General features: G+C 47.5%; 1 protein-coding gene across 3 annotated transcripts in view; it reads right to left on the reverse strand.

The window, feature by feature from the left end:
* The window catches only part of Kdm3 (Lysine demethylase 3), a 165,990-nt gene that overhangs the window by 52,215 nt on the left and 98,893 nt on the right, over nucleotides 1-14,882 (reverse strand). For 2 of the 3 annotated variants that reach the window (XM_043415469.1, XM_043415468.1), the window contains exon 8: nucleotides 7,946-11,132. In XM_043415469.1, coding sequence (XP_043271404.1) covers nucleotides 7,946-11,132 — 3,187 coding nt within the window. The remainder of the gene's footprint in view (nucleotides 1-7,945; nucleotides 11,133-14,882) is intronic. The other variant, XM_043415470.1, reaches the window with a different exon arrangement.

Here is a 14,882-nt window from a genome sequence, read left to right on the forward strand (position 1 = left end):
AAGAACGATTTTGCGATAAAAAAATGACGGAAACGCTTGAGAAAAAGCACGAATCGAATGCGTTCGCTATTAACGCAGATTTTCTCTATAAAAGCTACAATTTACGAGGGAAAATGAATTTCAAGTGAAAATGTAGCCGCAGCTACCTCGACAGGAGACTCGCAGTCGAGCGGAAATAATATTCCGAGCGCCCGGAGGAAAAGCGTTGATTCGGTGAGTCAGCGAATCAGGAAAATAGCCGCCGCGAGTGATAAATACGCAGAGACATTGGCTGCTGCGAGAGTTCGGACGATCCGGTGCTGCGTGTGTGGACGCGCGAACGAGTACAAATAAAATCTATGCTAGATCCGAGATCGGAGAAGACCGGAAATGCAAATAGTTTCAAGGATACTTCCGTGTGCAAGAGGTTCGAGAAAATATGATGAATACGCGCCGAGTAAATAGAAAGGAATGTCTACTTTTAAAGGCAAATATTGTGTTCGTACGTAAATTGAGATTAACGCACCGAGTGGTTTATGAGCGCACGCGGATGGGGTACTGTTACTTTATGTGCTTGCGGAGCGTGCGGGGCTCGCGTGGACCCAACACTCACAAAGAGAGAAAAAGAGAGAGAAAATATAGCCGAGAGCCACGAACGTCTCGAGAGATCGTTTAAAGGGAAGCTCCTCGTTGCTTCCTACATGCTATCCTACTTGAGTATATTGTACTTAACGATCGTCACCGAAAGTTATAACCGAGTGAAACAAAGGAGTGAGCGAGGTATTAAAAGATTTAGCTGAGCTACAAGCGGGGCGAGTGCATTTTCGTCGTCGCTCCTATTCGAATACTCTTTGTCGAGCGGAGTGCAGTTTTTTTTTGGGAAGAAGAATCGAAAGAACTCGACAAAGGGCGTTGCGAAAGTTCGATTTTTGGTCTCTGCGGGTGTGTCTCGGATCGATTGAGAATTAACGAGGGGAAAGAGAATTCGGGAAACGCACAACTGAGAAAAAATGCCGCGTTTCGGGCTCCGCTGCGATGACTCACCGCGATTATCGCTCGCCCGAAATTACGCGAGGTTCGTACGCGCTCGAGGAATTAATCGTTCTCGGAAACGAGGCTCGCGCGCTCGTTCGAGCGTTTCCTCCCTCGTGTGTTCTATCATCGAAATTAGGGGGGGAATAAAGGAAGAGAAACTCGGAGATAAGGAAGAGGGTTGAAGGAGAAAAGGGAAAGAAGGGCAGAGAAGGCAAAACGAATAAAGAATATTGTGTGCAACCAAGTCACATTGTATTCGATCGTGTATATCCACGCATTCGTTCGCGTCAAGCGCGCGATATTATTGCGAGTCGTGCAAACGGTGCGGTAACCCGTGCAGCGATCAAGAGACACCGGTTCACCATTTTCTCTCTTCTTTTTATTTCATTTCTCTCTCTCTCTCTTTCTTATTCTCCGGTCGTGCCGATCCGCCAAGAATTTTTACGAGGAAGGTAAAACGAAACGGTCCATAAAGCACGCGCGCAATTTTCTATCTTTCTTTCGCCTTCTCCAGCGTTTCTGTTTCTCCTTCTTTCTCTCGCTCTTTGTCGAGCCTCTAGGAGCGAGAATTGCATGAAGCTTTGCAACAAAGTTCTCCTCGTGCTGGCTGTGGGAGAGCTGAGCGAGCAGCATCGGAGCACCCGCATGGGCGTAGTCAGCATCCTCCCCATCTCGGAGTATTCGACGTGCACGAGTCCACTGTCGACACGAGATCAACTCTCGTTTTTAATCTCCATTACTTTCACCATTTTTTTCATTCTCTCTTTTCGTCCTTTACATCGCGGAGATGCAAATTCATTTTAAATTACAGTTAAGTACATGTGCGTGCGAATAGATTGGCGAAATTTCAACTCGGTCACGAAACGTTTAATGAATAATTAAAAGTTGGAAAATCATTATAAATTCCTCATACAAACTGTCTCAGATAGAAACAAATGCAAGGGATCCATAGCGACGATTAAAATAAAGGATTACCGAATCCTCAAAAGAGATGTTAACGATAAAATTTGGAAAACGTTTGGGAAACGTCGTCCTTGATATTTTGCGGTGGAAAAATGTTCCTTTCTTTTCTCTCTCTCTCGTGACATTCGAAGCAACATTTTCAGTAGAATAATAGACGATATTTCGGTCGACGAATAAAAAGAGCCTGATAAGAGAAGGCGAATGTTCACTCTTCGGAAAGGCAGGGGGGAGAGGAGAAGATCGCTTCCCGGCGCTCAATCTATTTTTACATTAATTTACGAGCCAGCCAAGGAGCACTCGGATATAAATATAATGAGCGAATATATTCGCGACGGGGTGAGAGAGAGAGAGAGAGAGAGAGAGTTTCGCGTGTGCGGGACCTCCACCTGGCATGGCTCGTCAGAATAAGAGAGTGAGAAAGAAGCGGAGGCATCCTCGTCTCTCTTCGATTCGCACTCACGCGACCGAGGACAGCGAGAGGCAGGAAGAGAGAAACGACGAGATGTGTAGAAGAAAAAAGAGGAAGTGTTAATCGCGCACGCAACGCAAACTACGTCGAGTGCATTTACCGACAAGAAAAACCGAGCATAGAATTCATTTTTGTTTCTATATCGTGTATTTATGATATCGAGTAAAGCGATATCCAGACAATAATTTTGCTATGATTTCGTGAGTAGTAAATCCATTTTTTAAACCATAGCTACGAAACCATTTATCGAAAAAAAAAAAAAATAATAATTTAGTTAAAATTTGGAAAAACCCGAGCATTTTTCTTTACATTGGAATAACGAATGATTCGTCCGAAAATAACGCGGACATGAATCGAGCTCGACGCGAACATCGAAAAAGGTATAACACATGAAATTGGTGACCGTTGGATATTTAACGAATCGATGAATATCTCGGTGAGCGAGGATTCTTCGATGGAGATGTCCCCGGCTGGGTGCAATGACGAAACTGTCGGGACGGAGGGGCAAAGAGAAGCGAGGAGCGAGAGAGTTTGCAAACACAAATAGCGAGGCATTAATTACGGATTTGCATGAGCGATGATTCATACGGTTGAAGAAGTTTATTATTCGAGCTAATGGTTCGCTGTGCATTGTAGAACGAATGTCGCTGACTCGTTCCCGAACAACCTCCACGTTTGTGAGACTTTCTCGGTCCAGGGGTCACGCGAGGATGAGAGCCGCTGTTTCCAAGAGGAAAGAGACGCAAAAAGGTGAAGATAGAGAGGCGAGAGAGAGAGCAAAAAACACGAGAGGGAGCGGAATTCACGTGAGCATATATTACACGCGACACACGCGTACAAAGTCTCTCGGCATCGCGCTTTATGGCCGTCTCATGGAAAAAAGCCGAGGTTTCGTGCTGTGTGCGCGAAGGAGCAACGAGAAATAAAGAAAAAGGTTGAAAATAATAAAAAGTGCACACCCACGTGCGTTACTCGAGCACACGCTCCGCGTGTCCGTGTAGAAGCGCATAATGCGTCGCTCGTCGTTTCACGAACCTCGACCTAGACAACCTTCGACTTCTCTCTATTTACGAGGCAAGCGCCCCCCCCCCCCCCTTTTTCCTCTATTTTCTCACGATGCCGTTTAATCGACGAGCGAGCTTGAGAAGAGAAACTTTTTCACAAAATCTCTCCAAAATGTTAGACGAGCGAGCGCCAATTATCGCCCGGAATTTTCGTCGGTTCGGTGCGATTTTTCGAAATTTTTATTCCACATCCGAATGATCACAACTTGTCGATAAATCTATCGAAAGAGAAAGCACGTTTGCCTCTTTCCACGAGCCTTTGGGCCTCCGCTATCGACCTTATTTTTCCATTTATATATCCGTCAATATTAATATGCATATGGGTGCGCACGTGTTATTTTAAACGTAAATGAAAAGAGTCTCGGCTCGCACGGTGTACGAGAAAATAATTATAGCGGGGAGAGTACGCGGAGAGCGGCGACGCGTTGAGAAAACCCGAGAAACACCTGTCCCCCGTTTCACCTGCTCGCCCGGAATGCGATCTCGCCGGTTAACCGATTATTTTCCCCACTTTTATCAGCACCAATAAACATCGTAGAGACTAATCATTCGTGAAAACGTATTCCAATGACTATCCCCCTTAATCGTTAAAGTGCTCGTTGAAAAAGTATTTTGGAACGACAACGAAAGGAAAAGCGAGTGGTGCTCGGAGTGCGAATCCGCATTTAACAAAACAAAGGAAAAGTTAAATCAATAAATACGGAAGTAAGAGATTCCCGGGTGCCGGAATAATCTGCATGGTGCCTCTAATATTTATTACGCAAGAGATTTCTCGAGAAAGATATACTCTCGTGAGGATTTACCGTTACTCGAACGACCCACGCAGTTGTACGAGGATAATGGCTTTCTTTCTCGCACTCTTTAACGTTCGAACGTTAAAGAGACCTCGAGACCGGAGTTTTTACGCATATGTATATAGAAAAAAAAATAACGACAATTTAAAAGTGTTTCTGCACATAAATACATTGATTTAAATGTCTGCTAGACGAGGTAAATTCTCAATTGGTGCGTTAATTGCCAGTTAAAAATGTTATTTTATCGTCAAATTTGATATTCAACATAATTACACTTACATTGTTCATTATAATTTCTATTCCTTCGAATAAATGGGAATAATATATTCAACGACGATTAACCAAGTGGCGGTAACTGCAAAAATGGTAAAAAAAAGAAAAGAAAAAGAAACAAGGATGGAGCCTGTCGAGTTTGGCACTTGTTTCAACAATACGACGCAGCTGAAGGCAATGGCGAGTGAAAATAATACATAAAGATACGAAAAATAGCTCGTTTCGTCAAAGGTTTGTGAAAAGAATTTTGGGATCGTTCTCGTTGTTGTTATTAATGATTCTTTGATTAAACAAGCGTCGAGCCACTCTCTCTCGATCGGGCAGAAACGAAGAATCCTCGACGCTCGATTCTTCACTGTCGCACACTGCTTCTATACAGCGGAGCGTATCGTCCACGTACTCGAGACTTCTCTGTACGAGGACCGTTTATGGGCCTCGCGAATTGGCACAGTTTATAGCCCCGGGGCATTCCTGCGAGAGCCATACAATTTTAATACGATGACTTCGCATCGTATAAACGTTTTTTCTCTTCTCCTCGTATTTTTCACTCTCTCCCTTCGCAGAATATTTGAAATCAATTGCGCTATGAAATGTTCTCTCCACTCATTACGTTTTCATCATTTCGATTTTCGTTTCGGTACATCTCCCCCCCCCCCCTTCCCCTGCTCATTGTTTTCGAGAGAGTTATCTATCGGGCCGTTCGGGATTATTAAATATCGGCATCGCACGGGGCAGCGGGGAATCGGAAGCATAATTTTTCACTGGTAAATAAAAAAAATGCGAAAGAAACTCTGATTCCATTTCCCGAGGGTCATTTGTTTTGATTGGGAAATTGCTTAAAAAATAACGAGACTGGCGATTCGATGCTCGTCGATCTCGTATTTCGCGACGCGTTTGAACGAGGAAGCGAAGTTAATGAAATTTTTCGGTCCGCAGGGGAAGAGAATTTTCGTGATACCTTTTGTAGAGGACTTTCCGGCGAAAATGGAGCTTCCTCTTTTGTAGCAGCCACATTTTCCGGGGTTTTTTTTCGCGATTTTTTTGAGGCGAGGGAAAAAAACAGAATTAAAAAATTTAAAGGTTTTATTTATTGGCATTTCGACTCCGCAATAGAATTTTTTAATTCCGATATCTTGCGTAGATTCAAAAAATCAAACAACGTTTCGATCTGTGAAGCAGTGGCTATCGCCTGAACTAAAATCATACACAAAAATATTAAAAATTGAAGGATTTTCGCACATTGAAACATTTTTTAACTGTAATTTTGTGTTTCGAAGCGCGAAAATCCTTCAATTTTCAATATTTCTGTACGATTTTGATTCAGGCGATAGCCACTGCTTTACACAACAAAACGCTCTTTGGTTTTTCATCAATCTCAGATAAACCAATCCTCCGAAATCGTTGAGGCCATGGAGAAATATATGGGCTCCTGTGGAGCGGTTTTACACCGAATCTACCGGAGACAACAGAGTTAAAAAATTCTATTGTAGAGTTGAAATACCGATGAATAAACCCTTCGAATTTAAAAAGTCTATGTTTTTATTCCTCGCCGCGAAAAAACCCCCGAAAATCCGGCTGCGCACGGGGCGACCCTCTTAATTTTGATGTCTTTTTCGTAATTTTTCGAGCATCAATTTTCGTTTCCTCACTTAATTCGACGCTTTTTCAATGCAAATGTTTCCACACGTGTTTTTACATCTGTACAACATTTTAATGGAATACCGTGTTGACCTTGTACTCGTACGAGCGTTTCTCCGTTGCCATGGAGCGAGAACGGGCATGTAACCTATTATAATTCTCACATCGATTTCTGTACGTGTAACGATGGCGTTCTCCTCGAGGGGAGCGCACACGGACGCGGACACATGCGAAAGTTGAAGAGAAGGCACGAAGTTGCATAACCGTTCCCACGAACAACGAGTCTTTCGGACGATTATAATTCGTCGTTTCGAGGCTCGCCGCGCGATAAAAGCGACCTAAGAATTTGTCGAATCACATTTAATCGCGACGCGTTTTCACTCGAGTCCCTCGTGCACGATAATCGTGCGCGCGTGCGCGTGCGCGTTTTATCTTTATTTCGTAGAGACAAAAAAGGGCATTATTTGTGGAAGAAAAAACGCGAAACGATGAAACGAGCGAGCGCGGAAAGCGGCGTGGCTCGAGTTGAAAATGTTCGCGAAACGTCCGAGGCGCGTTCCGAGGATTTTTCGGAACAACACGGCGGCGCAAGGAACGTTTTATTTATTGGTTTTTCACCGCGGGTCTCGTAATTCCGTTCGTTTTCAAAATATTTGACCACGTTTTAAGCTACGAGGAGAAATAAACGGGAGCGGAAGTGCCGAGACGAGCCGGAGCCCGGAAGTGTACTCGGCATATTCGCTCGTTTCTCGCATATATACCGTTTCGCCGAAAGTAGGTATTCGCAGAGACGATTAAATAATGATGATAATAACAACAACACTAACAATGGTAAATGAAAATAAAGGAATGAGGAGAAGGGGGACGAAAACGTCAGCCGGAGGTTCCGTTCTCCGTTTCTCATTCTTCTATTTTTCTTATTCGTGAAATTCTCTCGTCGTTGTGCACACTCGGAATTGATAATCGAGCGAGAATTGTTGAATGCCGAAATGTCGAAACGCCAATCACGTTGAAAACGTATATTTATATATATTTATTTTATTTCAGGTTCGTGCGCGGCATCAGCTGCTCCGCGATCGTCGTTTTGTGCGTCCGGTTTCGAAGCTTTTTAAATCCTCTCACATTGTTCTCCCGCATTGAAAACTGTCGAGTATATTCCACGCATTGGTCGGCGTACGAATAAGTTTTTAAATAAAACGAGCCAAGGATGAAAAATCCCTTTTCGCGTTTGAGAGTTCGAGTCCGGGCAGGGCAGAAACACGGTAAAATGTGCGTTCTAAAAAACGTGATGGCGAAGGTTGAAGTAATCCAGCAGCAAAAACTCGTATTTCGTTGGCAGCCTCGTGCTCGTTCGATATTTCCGTTTCGCCTCGTTCTTATCGCGCGAAAAAAGTGTCCCTATACAACTACAATTGGCACACATTAGCGGGGGCTGTGGCTTGTCCGCGATATCTAATTTGTCGAAGGCGCGCGTCTCCGTCGCGAACATGCGGAACGCTCGTTTTTCCCCGCGTTATTTGATAAGCTTGATTTCAGGGAGCGCGGGGGCGGGGTCGTACGAGGTCACGGTTTTTCCACACCGTCATGCGGGCTCTATCGCCGGTCTCGAGTGAGAGATAAAGCGAGGGAGAGTCGATTCGATCGCACAACGCACCGGCAAAGTGTACACGACAAAAACTGAAGAGCCTCGAGTCTGCGAGGGGCATAAAAAGAGAGAATGTTAAACTCACCGAAGAAGTCTTTCCCTCTCGATGATCTCTTCGGGATTGGGTTGCGAGGAAGGCGGAAGAAGTCCATGCGGAAGAGGTGGATACCGGGGTGGCCTCCATAGAATTTCCGTGTTGGGATGGTGATGCTGTTGCTGGGATTGAGAGGCCGCCGAGACGGGGCTGTGATATCCAAGAGCTGCGGCTGCGGCTGCGGCTGCGGCGGCGTTGCTCGTAGCGGCCGGTGATCCGGCAGATCCGGTCGGTGTGGACGAGGCTGCCGGTATCTGAGCCGGATGAGGCTGAGGATGAGCCATGAGTAAAGAGGTGTGTTGTACGCTTTGAACGTGCCAGACACGCGCCGGTATCGCGGCCGCGGCTGACGGGACCGTAGAACAATTGGGGGTGGATGTGATCGGGAATGAGGATAATGAGGAGGAAGAGGAAGATGATGAAGAGGAGGAGGAGGAGGAGGAGGAGGAAGAGGAAGAGGATGACGAGGATGAAGAGGAAGATGCGGATATTGGAACGGTTGGGACGACGGTGGTTATTTCCTCGGCGCTGAGCGCCGAGCTTCGGCTGCCGCTTCTTTCGTCACCGGAGCCGGCACTCCTCAGTGAGCTTACCCCGCTGTCGGAGCCGCTGTCAGTGTAACCGGAAGTGGCAGCTGCGGCGGTGGCTGCTGCGGAAACGTTCCTGGAGGAAGATCCACTCGGGCTGCTCGTTGACAATCCGCTTGAAAGTTGATGATGTTGTGGATGATGATGGTGATGATGGAGCTGCTGCTGCTGCTGCTGCTGCTGCTGTTGTTGGGAATTGTGCGCGTTGGGACTGCTGTTGGTGGGATTTGAGCCGGAAATACCGAGGATTCCAGACCCGGGAAGAGCGCTCGTAGCACCGGGTACCAATAATCTACCGACGACCCCGGCCTCCACCTCCATGAGGTGGCCGGCCTCATCGCCACCTCGCGATTGGTGCACCAGATGAGACTCCCGTCTTTCGTTGAGCGACGATGAGGCCGGGGAGTTTGTCGAGCTGAGATTTAACTCACCGTGGGGATTCGAGCTGTTCGAATAATGATGCTGCTGAGGATTGTGAGGACTCTGACTGGAAGAGTGACGTTGATGGAGTTGATGGTGTTGCTGCTGTTGCTGATGGTGATGAATATGATGCTGTTGAGGGTGTTGAATAACGGGACTGGAGGAATAACGCTGTTGCTGATGGTGCTGTAGCGTTTGATGATGATAGCTGTGAGGATTGTGATTTTGTTGCTGATGACGATGATAATGGATTTGGTGTTGTTGTTGTTGTTGTTGTTGTTGTTGTTGTTGTTGGTGTTGCTGCTGATGGGGCTGGGGCTGATAACGAGTGTGAGGATGGTGAGCGGCGAGAGCTGCGGCGGTGGCCTGGGACGCCGATTGCGAGGGCGGCGGGGGTGGCGGTTTGTTCAGCCTCTCGGAGAGTATGACCGGGCTCTCGTTGTGCCGGTTGCGTTCCTGCTCTTCGAAGAGCAGGCTCTGCCTCCCCGGCCCACCGCTGAGCGGACTCAGTCTCTCCAGCACGGAGCCGTCGTGAGTGCTCGACTCGATAAACTCTACGCTTCTGCTGCCACCGCCGCTGCTGTTCGTTCGCCCGATAACGAGGCTCGGACTCCGGGAAATCAAACTCGTAGCGACTTGTTCGCTGACCTCGATACCGCCGCCGCCAGCTTCCGCGGCGATCGCAGGACTCGTTTTATCGACGATGTTGCAATTTTTTTTAATCCCGGCGCCGCTCTCGAGGACCGATCTCGAGATTCGGGAGATTTCTTCTTCGGCCGCCTCGTCCGAGTCTCTGTCCGGTATCGAGGTGACTCGGTCCTTTTTCGTCTCGCTTTTGTCCTTCCTCGAGTTTTCCGATTTATCCAATATCGTCGTGCTCGTTATTTGGGTTAACAGGGGAGAGTGCGACTTGTAAATTTGTTCAGCTTTTCTTCGATCTTTCGCGGGCAGTCTCAACGCTCTCGTTGCACCGTGAGCGCTTTTATCGCGTCTAATTTTCTCCCGATCCTCGTTAATATCCAACGGATTATCGATCGTATTGAGGACTCCATTCACGAGATTATCCTCGCGCAACGAGATCGAACGATCGATCAGTCTCTCGCTCGTTCTTCGCTGCTCATCGAGATCGATCCTCGCCGATGATGCTCTCTCCTTCTTCTTCTCCTCCTCCTCCTCCTCCTCCTCGTTCCCGTCCTTCCCGATCTTCTTTTCACCTCCCGAATCTGATTTGTCCGGAGGTGGTGGTTCCGGCTCGCGATCTCGTTCCCTCGATTCGCTCTCTTCTTCTTCCTCGTGCTCTATCGATTCTTCCGATCTCCGGAGGCTCCTTTTCCCGGTTGTTCTTACCGCCGCCTCCTCTCCCACTCGCTCCTCCTCCGCTTCCCTTTTGACGACCGTTAGGCTCGACGAAGCTGTTCCAGCCGGTTTGATCTTACTTACTCGTTGCTCGGTGGACCCGTGAGCGAGGCGAGACTTACGATCCGATCGCAAACGTCTCGTCGAAGTTGTTGTTCCGAGCCTCTTGGTGAGATTATTCCCTCGCCTCGAAACTTGGCACGAATTTTCTTCCTCGTTATCGTTCTCCTCGTCTTCCTCTTCCTCCTCCTCCTCCTCGTCTTCAACTTCGGAATTTTTGACGTTCAATTTCGACGGACTCAGACGATTCTCCCGCTCCTCTTCCTCCTCCTCCTCCTCGTCGTCCTCTTCCTCCTCGTCCTCCTCGTCCTCGTCGTTGTCAGCGTCTTCCGAATCCTCCTCCGGTCTTTTGACCCCCCCGCCGACTGCTCCTCCGGCTCTCGGTGTTCTTCTCTTTCTTACCGCTCTTCTCGGGTTCGTTTCGAGCTGATGGCTGCTATTGCTGCTGCTGCTCCCGCTGCTCGTGTGTTTTGGGTTACCGGAGCCCGGACGTCTGCGCAATTTCGAAACGCTGCTGCTGCTGCTGCTGCTGCTGCTACCCGACGCCGCTGCCCCGTAACTCGTCTCTTCCAGCACTGACCTTGGTGCAGCTCGGATTGCCGGCCTTCCGGTTGACGAGGGACCTTTGTTCTCGCGATCCTCTTGCCTCGAAGATAACGAGCTGCTCTCTTCGACCCCAGCTTCGACCTTGTTGCCCTCTCGAAGAGTCCCCTCGCTTATCCGTCTTCGTCGGTTATTCCTGACGCTTCCCTTTTCTGCAATCATTTAAAAAAAAACGACCGATTGTTTCTTCGATTTTTCACTCAGCCCAAACCTTTCATGGTTCAAACTAATTTCATTTCTCTCAACCATTATACGACTAAATATTGCGCAAATTTAATTTAACAGAATTCAACGATTTCTCTTCGATGAAATACTCGTTGATTAGAATTAAAATGAGTGCTTTGAGCCGCCGGCTATTGGGACACTTGGCGCCATAATCGCAATTTTCATTTCACGCAGGGTCGGAGGAAGATTCGTCGGAAAGGTGCCTCGAAAGAGAAGAGCGACGAGTGTGCACGCGAGTGGCAAGGGACGACGCTGAAGCTTGCGCAGCTTTCGGGTCCAACGAAACGAACGAAAAAAAGGTTTTTTATTTAACGAATCATTGGTGCAGGTTGAAAAACTACGAGTTGAAAATTCTCCGCAGGGAAGAAAATTGGAGATTTCCTCTAGAACATTTCGCGGCTCAGGAGGAGGTTCGCGGATCGCCCAAGCCTGCATGGATTATTGTCGCCGAGTTTGGCGCAACGTTCAAAGGAACAAATAGTAAGGTATTAGGTAAAATGTGGGAAAGAGGATACAGCGCGCGTGGTTTGGCTTATAAACACGCGCGCACGAACGTACACGAGAATCCTCGTATCTCTTTAGTTCTAAGAAGGATCTTTGGACAAGAGGCAATCGAGAGAAACGCCAAAGAGATTCATCGTCGAGTGTGTCCTCGATGGTATTGCTGGTTGGAGAACTCGGCAACAATTTATGACGGGTGTATGTACGTACGTATGTAAGTATACAGCGGATTCGAGTAGAGCAAAGTGTCGTTGCGAACGGTGCGGAACGGAAGAGAGGTAAAGAAGAGAGCCAGGAAGGAGAGGGAAGCAGAGGGGATTTATTGCTCAGGATTTACTGTTATTACACTCGACAGGAGGGAGTGAGCCGGTTTTGCCCTTTGCCTCTTCCTGCTCGTTTTTCTCCCTTTCTCTTTGGTAAAACAAAAAAATAAGCACCGATGGCAAACAACGTTTCGTCGTAGCGAACTCCATCACATTGCCGAGGAGGGCAGGACAAACTCTGTGGAATTCGTGCGATTTAAGGCGAGTACTTTCGTTATACGAGTTCGACTGGTCCCGCACCGGCGTTTTCTTTTTTACGGCTGACATAAAAATGTGGTCAAAGATTGAAGGAGGCGAGGATTTAGAGTCGCGCCGAACTGAGCAAAGAATAATCGGCTTGCGGTAAGAAAATTGCCGTTTCTCGATACTCGAGAAGCGAGTATTCGAGCGCGGTTCACTTGTCAAAACATTCCAATTTGATAGGAGGCTCGCATGTTTATTCAACGGCTGTGTATAATCCAGCGTCACCTGTTTCTTCGGGTAGGAATAAGGAGCACACGACACACCGATAACGTATTCATGAACAAAGCTCGAAGCTGATTTTACGAATATATTTCATATCATACATTTTATTCGATCGAATCGCATGAATATTTAGCTTGTTTTTCTCCTGAATTCCAAACTCGGAGGATTATTACCGGCGAAGAGGAAAAAGGAATAACCTGTTTTTGCGCGGGGTCGTAGCAAAAGTGTGCTTGTCTATCGCTCCGTCAGAGATTCCGGAGGAGAAGAAGAGAGCGGGTAATCGGACGGGAATTTCCGTCGTTATCTTCGAATTAATTAAAACAAAGTGAGGTGCGGTGGCGTCGGAGAAAGAGGTTGGTTCGTACGCGCGCTATCATTCGCTATATGTGCGCCTTGAAAACATTCGGCTATTTAAACGGAAATGCCTCGGAGTTCCCCCGAAGTTTGGCCGACAAAGTTGGTCCTCGAAGCGAGAGGGAATGAGAGAAGGAAAAAAGAGGAGCGAAGAATCCAGCTCGCTCATTGGTCTCCCTCGTGGTCTCGAAAGGAGCAGGCAACCCCACCGTCCTTTCTTTCTCGTGTGCACGGAGAGGTCGATGGATATCGACTGGCATTGACCCATCCCGGACATGAGCGAGTTGTGTCTCGGGGTGCGAGAAGAAAAGTCTCGAGAAGGGAAGGGAAGGGGCTTGCGGAGGAGGGAGAAAAGGCAGGGGCGCAGGGTCGGAGGGGAGAATCGCGGAGACGCTCCGGATCACCCTCGTTGGCATCCGAAGCCTTTGTCACGTTCGCCTCGTGTATCCGACGCCCCGTTTCTTCCCCCTCCGAGCTCGATGCGAGCACCCTCGGTTCGTCGATATTCCCGCGCGCTCCTTTCGCATCTATTTTTCACCGTGTCCCTTTAACCCGCCCGGGGAAAGGTCACCCTACCGGGTTATTCCGAGAAAACCGATGCGGCAGCACACTTTCCGTGTCGAACAACGAATAAAACATATATCTTTTCACAGAAATGCAAATTGATACGGAAATAAAAAACAACTCATTATCGAAAATCAATAGAAATGAAAAAACAATCGTGATTATCGAAACTGCGATCGAGTGACCCGGTTGCGGCTACGACCGCAATCTGTTCCCGGTGCCGAAACGACCTTGACGTTACAATTGTCGAGCCAGTGTGATCGACCCAGCAAAATAATCATCTGGAGCGAAACTTTCTTCATCGAATCTCCCGCAGCACCTTACTACTTTTTCTCAAACAATTTAAATCATTTGATTTTATCAGACACGAGAATAACGAGGACGAGGAATAAATATAGCTCGTACGTAAATACGGAAGTTGAATTATTCGCGCCGGCACGCGTATTGAAACGCGCGCTTCGCCGATTGACTATAACCGGCCGAGCGAACCGTCCCATTGCCACGTTAATATTATCATTATTATTAACGACGTGTACCCGCCGCACAGAGGGCAAATATAATAAAGTGTATAAAATACGAATTCTCTTTGATGAAAAGGAGGAAAGATCGTGACTCTAACGCAGCAAATTCGTCGTACAAGGGCCATTATCTATACGATATATCGGCAGCGATATACTCGCGCGCGCGCGTGTATAGAATGTGTGTGGATGTAATATCCAATTTGAAGTAAAGCTTTGACCGTGGAGCTGGAGCTATGCCAGACCTTCTCAGACTGTCGGGGGCCCCCGGTGAAAGCCCGTGCGCACGTTGTTTCGTGCCAAGTGCCAGCGTGCAAATCCAATTCTCATCTCTTATGAGCTGCGGTGGCTCCTCCTCGCCGCTGCTCCGCCGCGAGAACCGGCTCGGATTCTCAAGATATTGGGCGCGCGAGTACCGGGAGATAAATCATTGTTTATAAGCTCTAAATTGGTGGGAGCCTCGAGGCAAAACCTCGAGAATCGCGTATCAGTTGAAGGAGACTGTGTGTTTACATTTATTTTTATCTCGGCGCACGTTGTTCTTTTTTCCTTCCATCAAATTCAATAAAACGGGAGAAACGTGCGAGTGTGATATTTCGCGATTGTGCGGTTGCTGCTGGTGCTGCTTTTTTCATTATGCGTTACGGCACAACTCGTTTACGAGCCTTGAATGCGAGTGAGGACAAGAATCTAACGAATCTGGGTCAGAGGAACGAGATCGAGAGAATTTTATTCCTTCCAGTAGCGAAGCCGAGACGCTCGCGTTCAGCCGCACATTCGTATTTAGACGTTTATGGTTAAATATTAAATTCTTCTTACAGTTGCGCCGCGTATAAATGTCACGACGATATTCTCGTGGATATAAATGCGTCGAATTTTTCGAATGCGATACGCTTCGAAGCAGTCGGCAACCGAGTTTTTCTTGGTCGATTTTTTTTATTAGCGCACTGGA

The sequence above is a fragment of the Venturia canescens genome, chromosome 3 (genome assembly GCF_019457755.1).
Source record: "Venturia canescens isolate UGA chromosome 3, ASM1945775v1, whole genome shotgun sequence".
In the NCBI taxonomy this organism is placed as follows: domain Eukaryota; kingdom Metazoa; phylum Arthropoda; class Insecta; order Hymenoptera; family Ichneumonidae; genus Venturia; species Venturia canescens.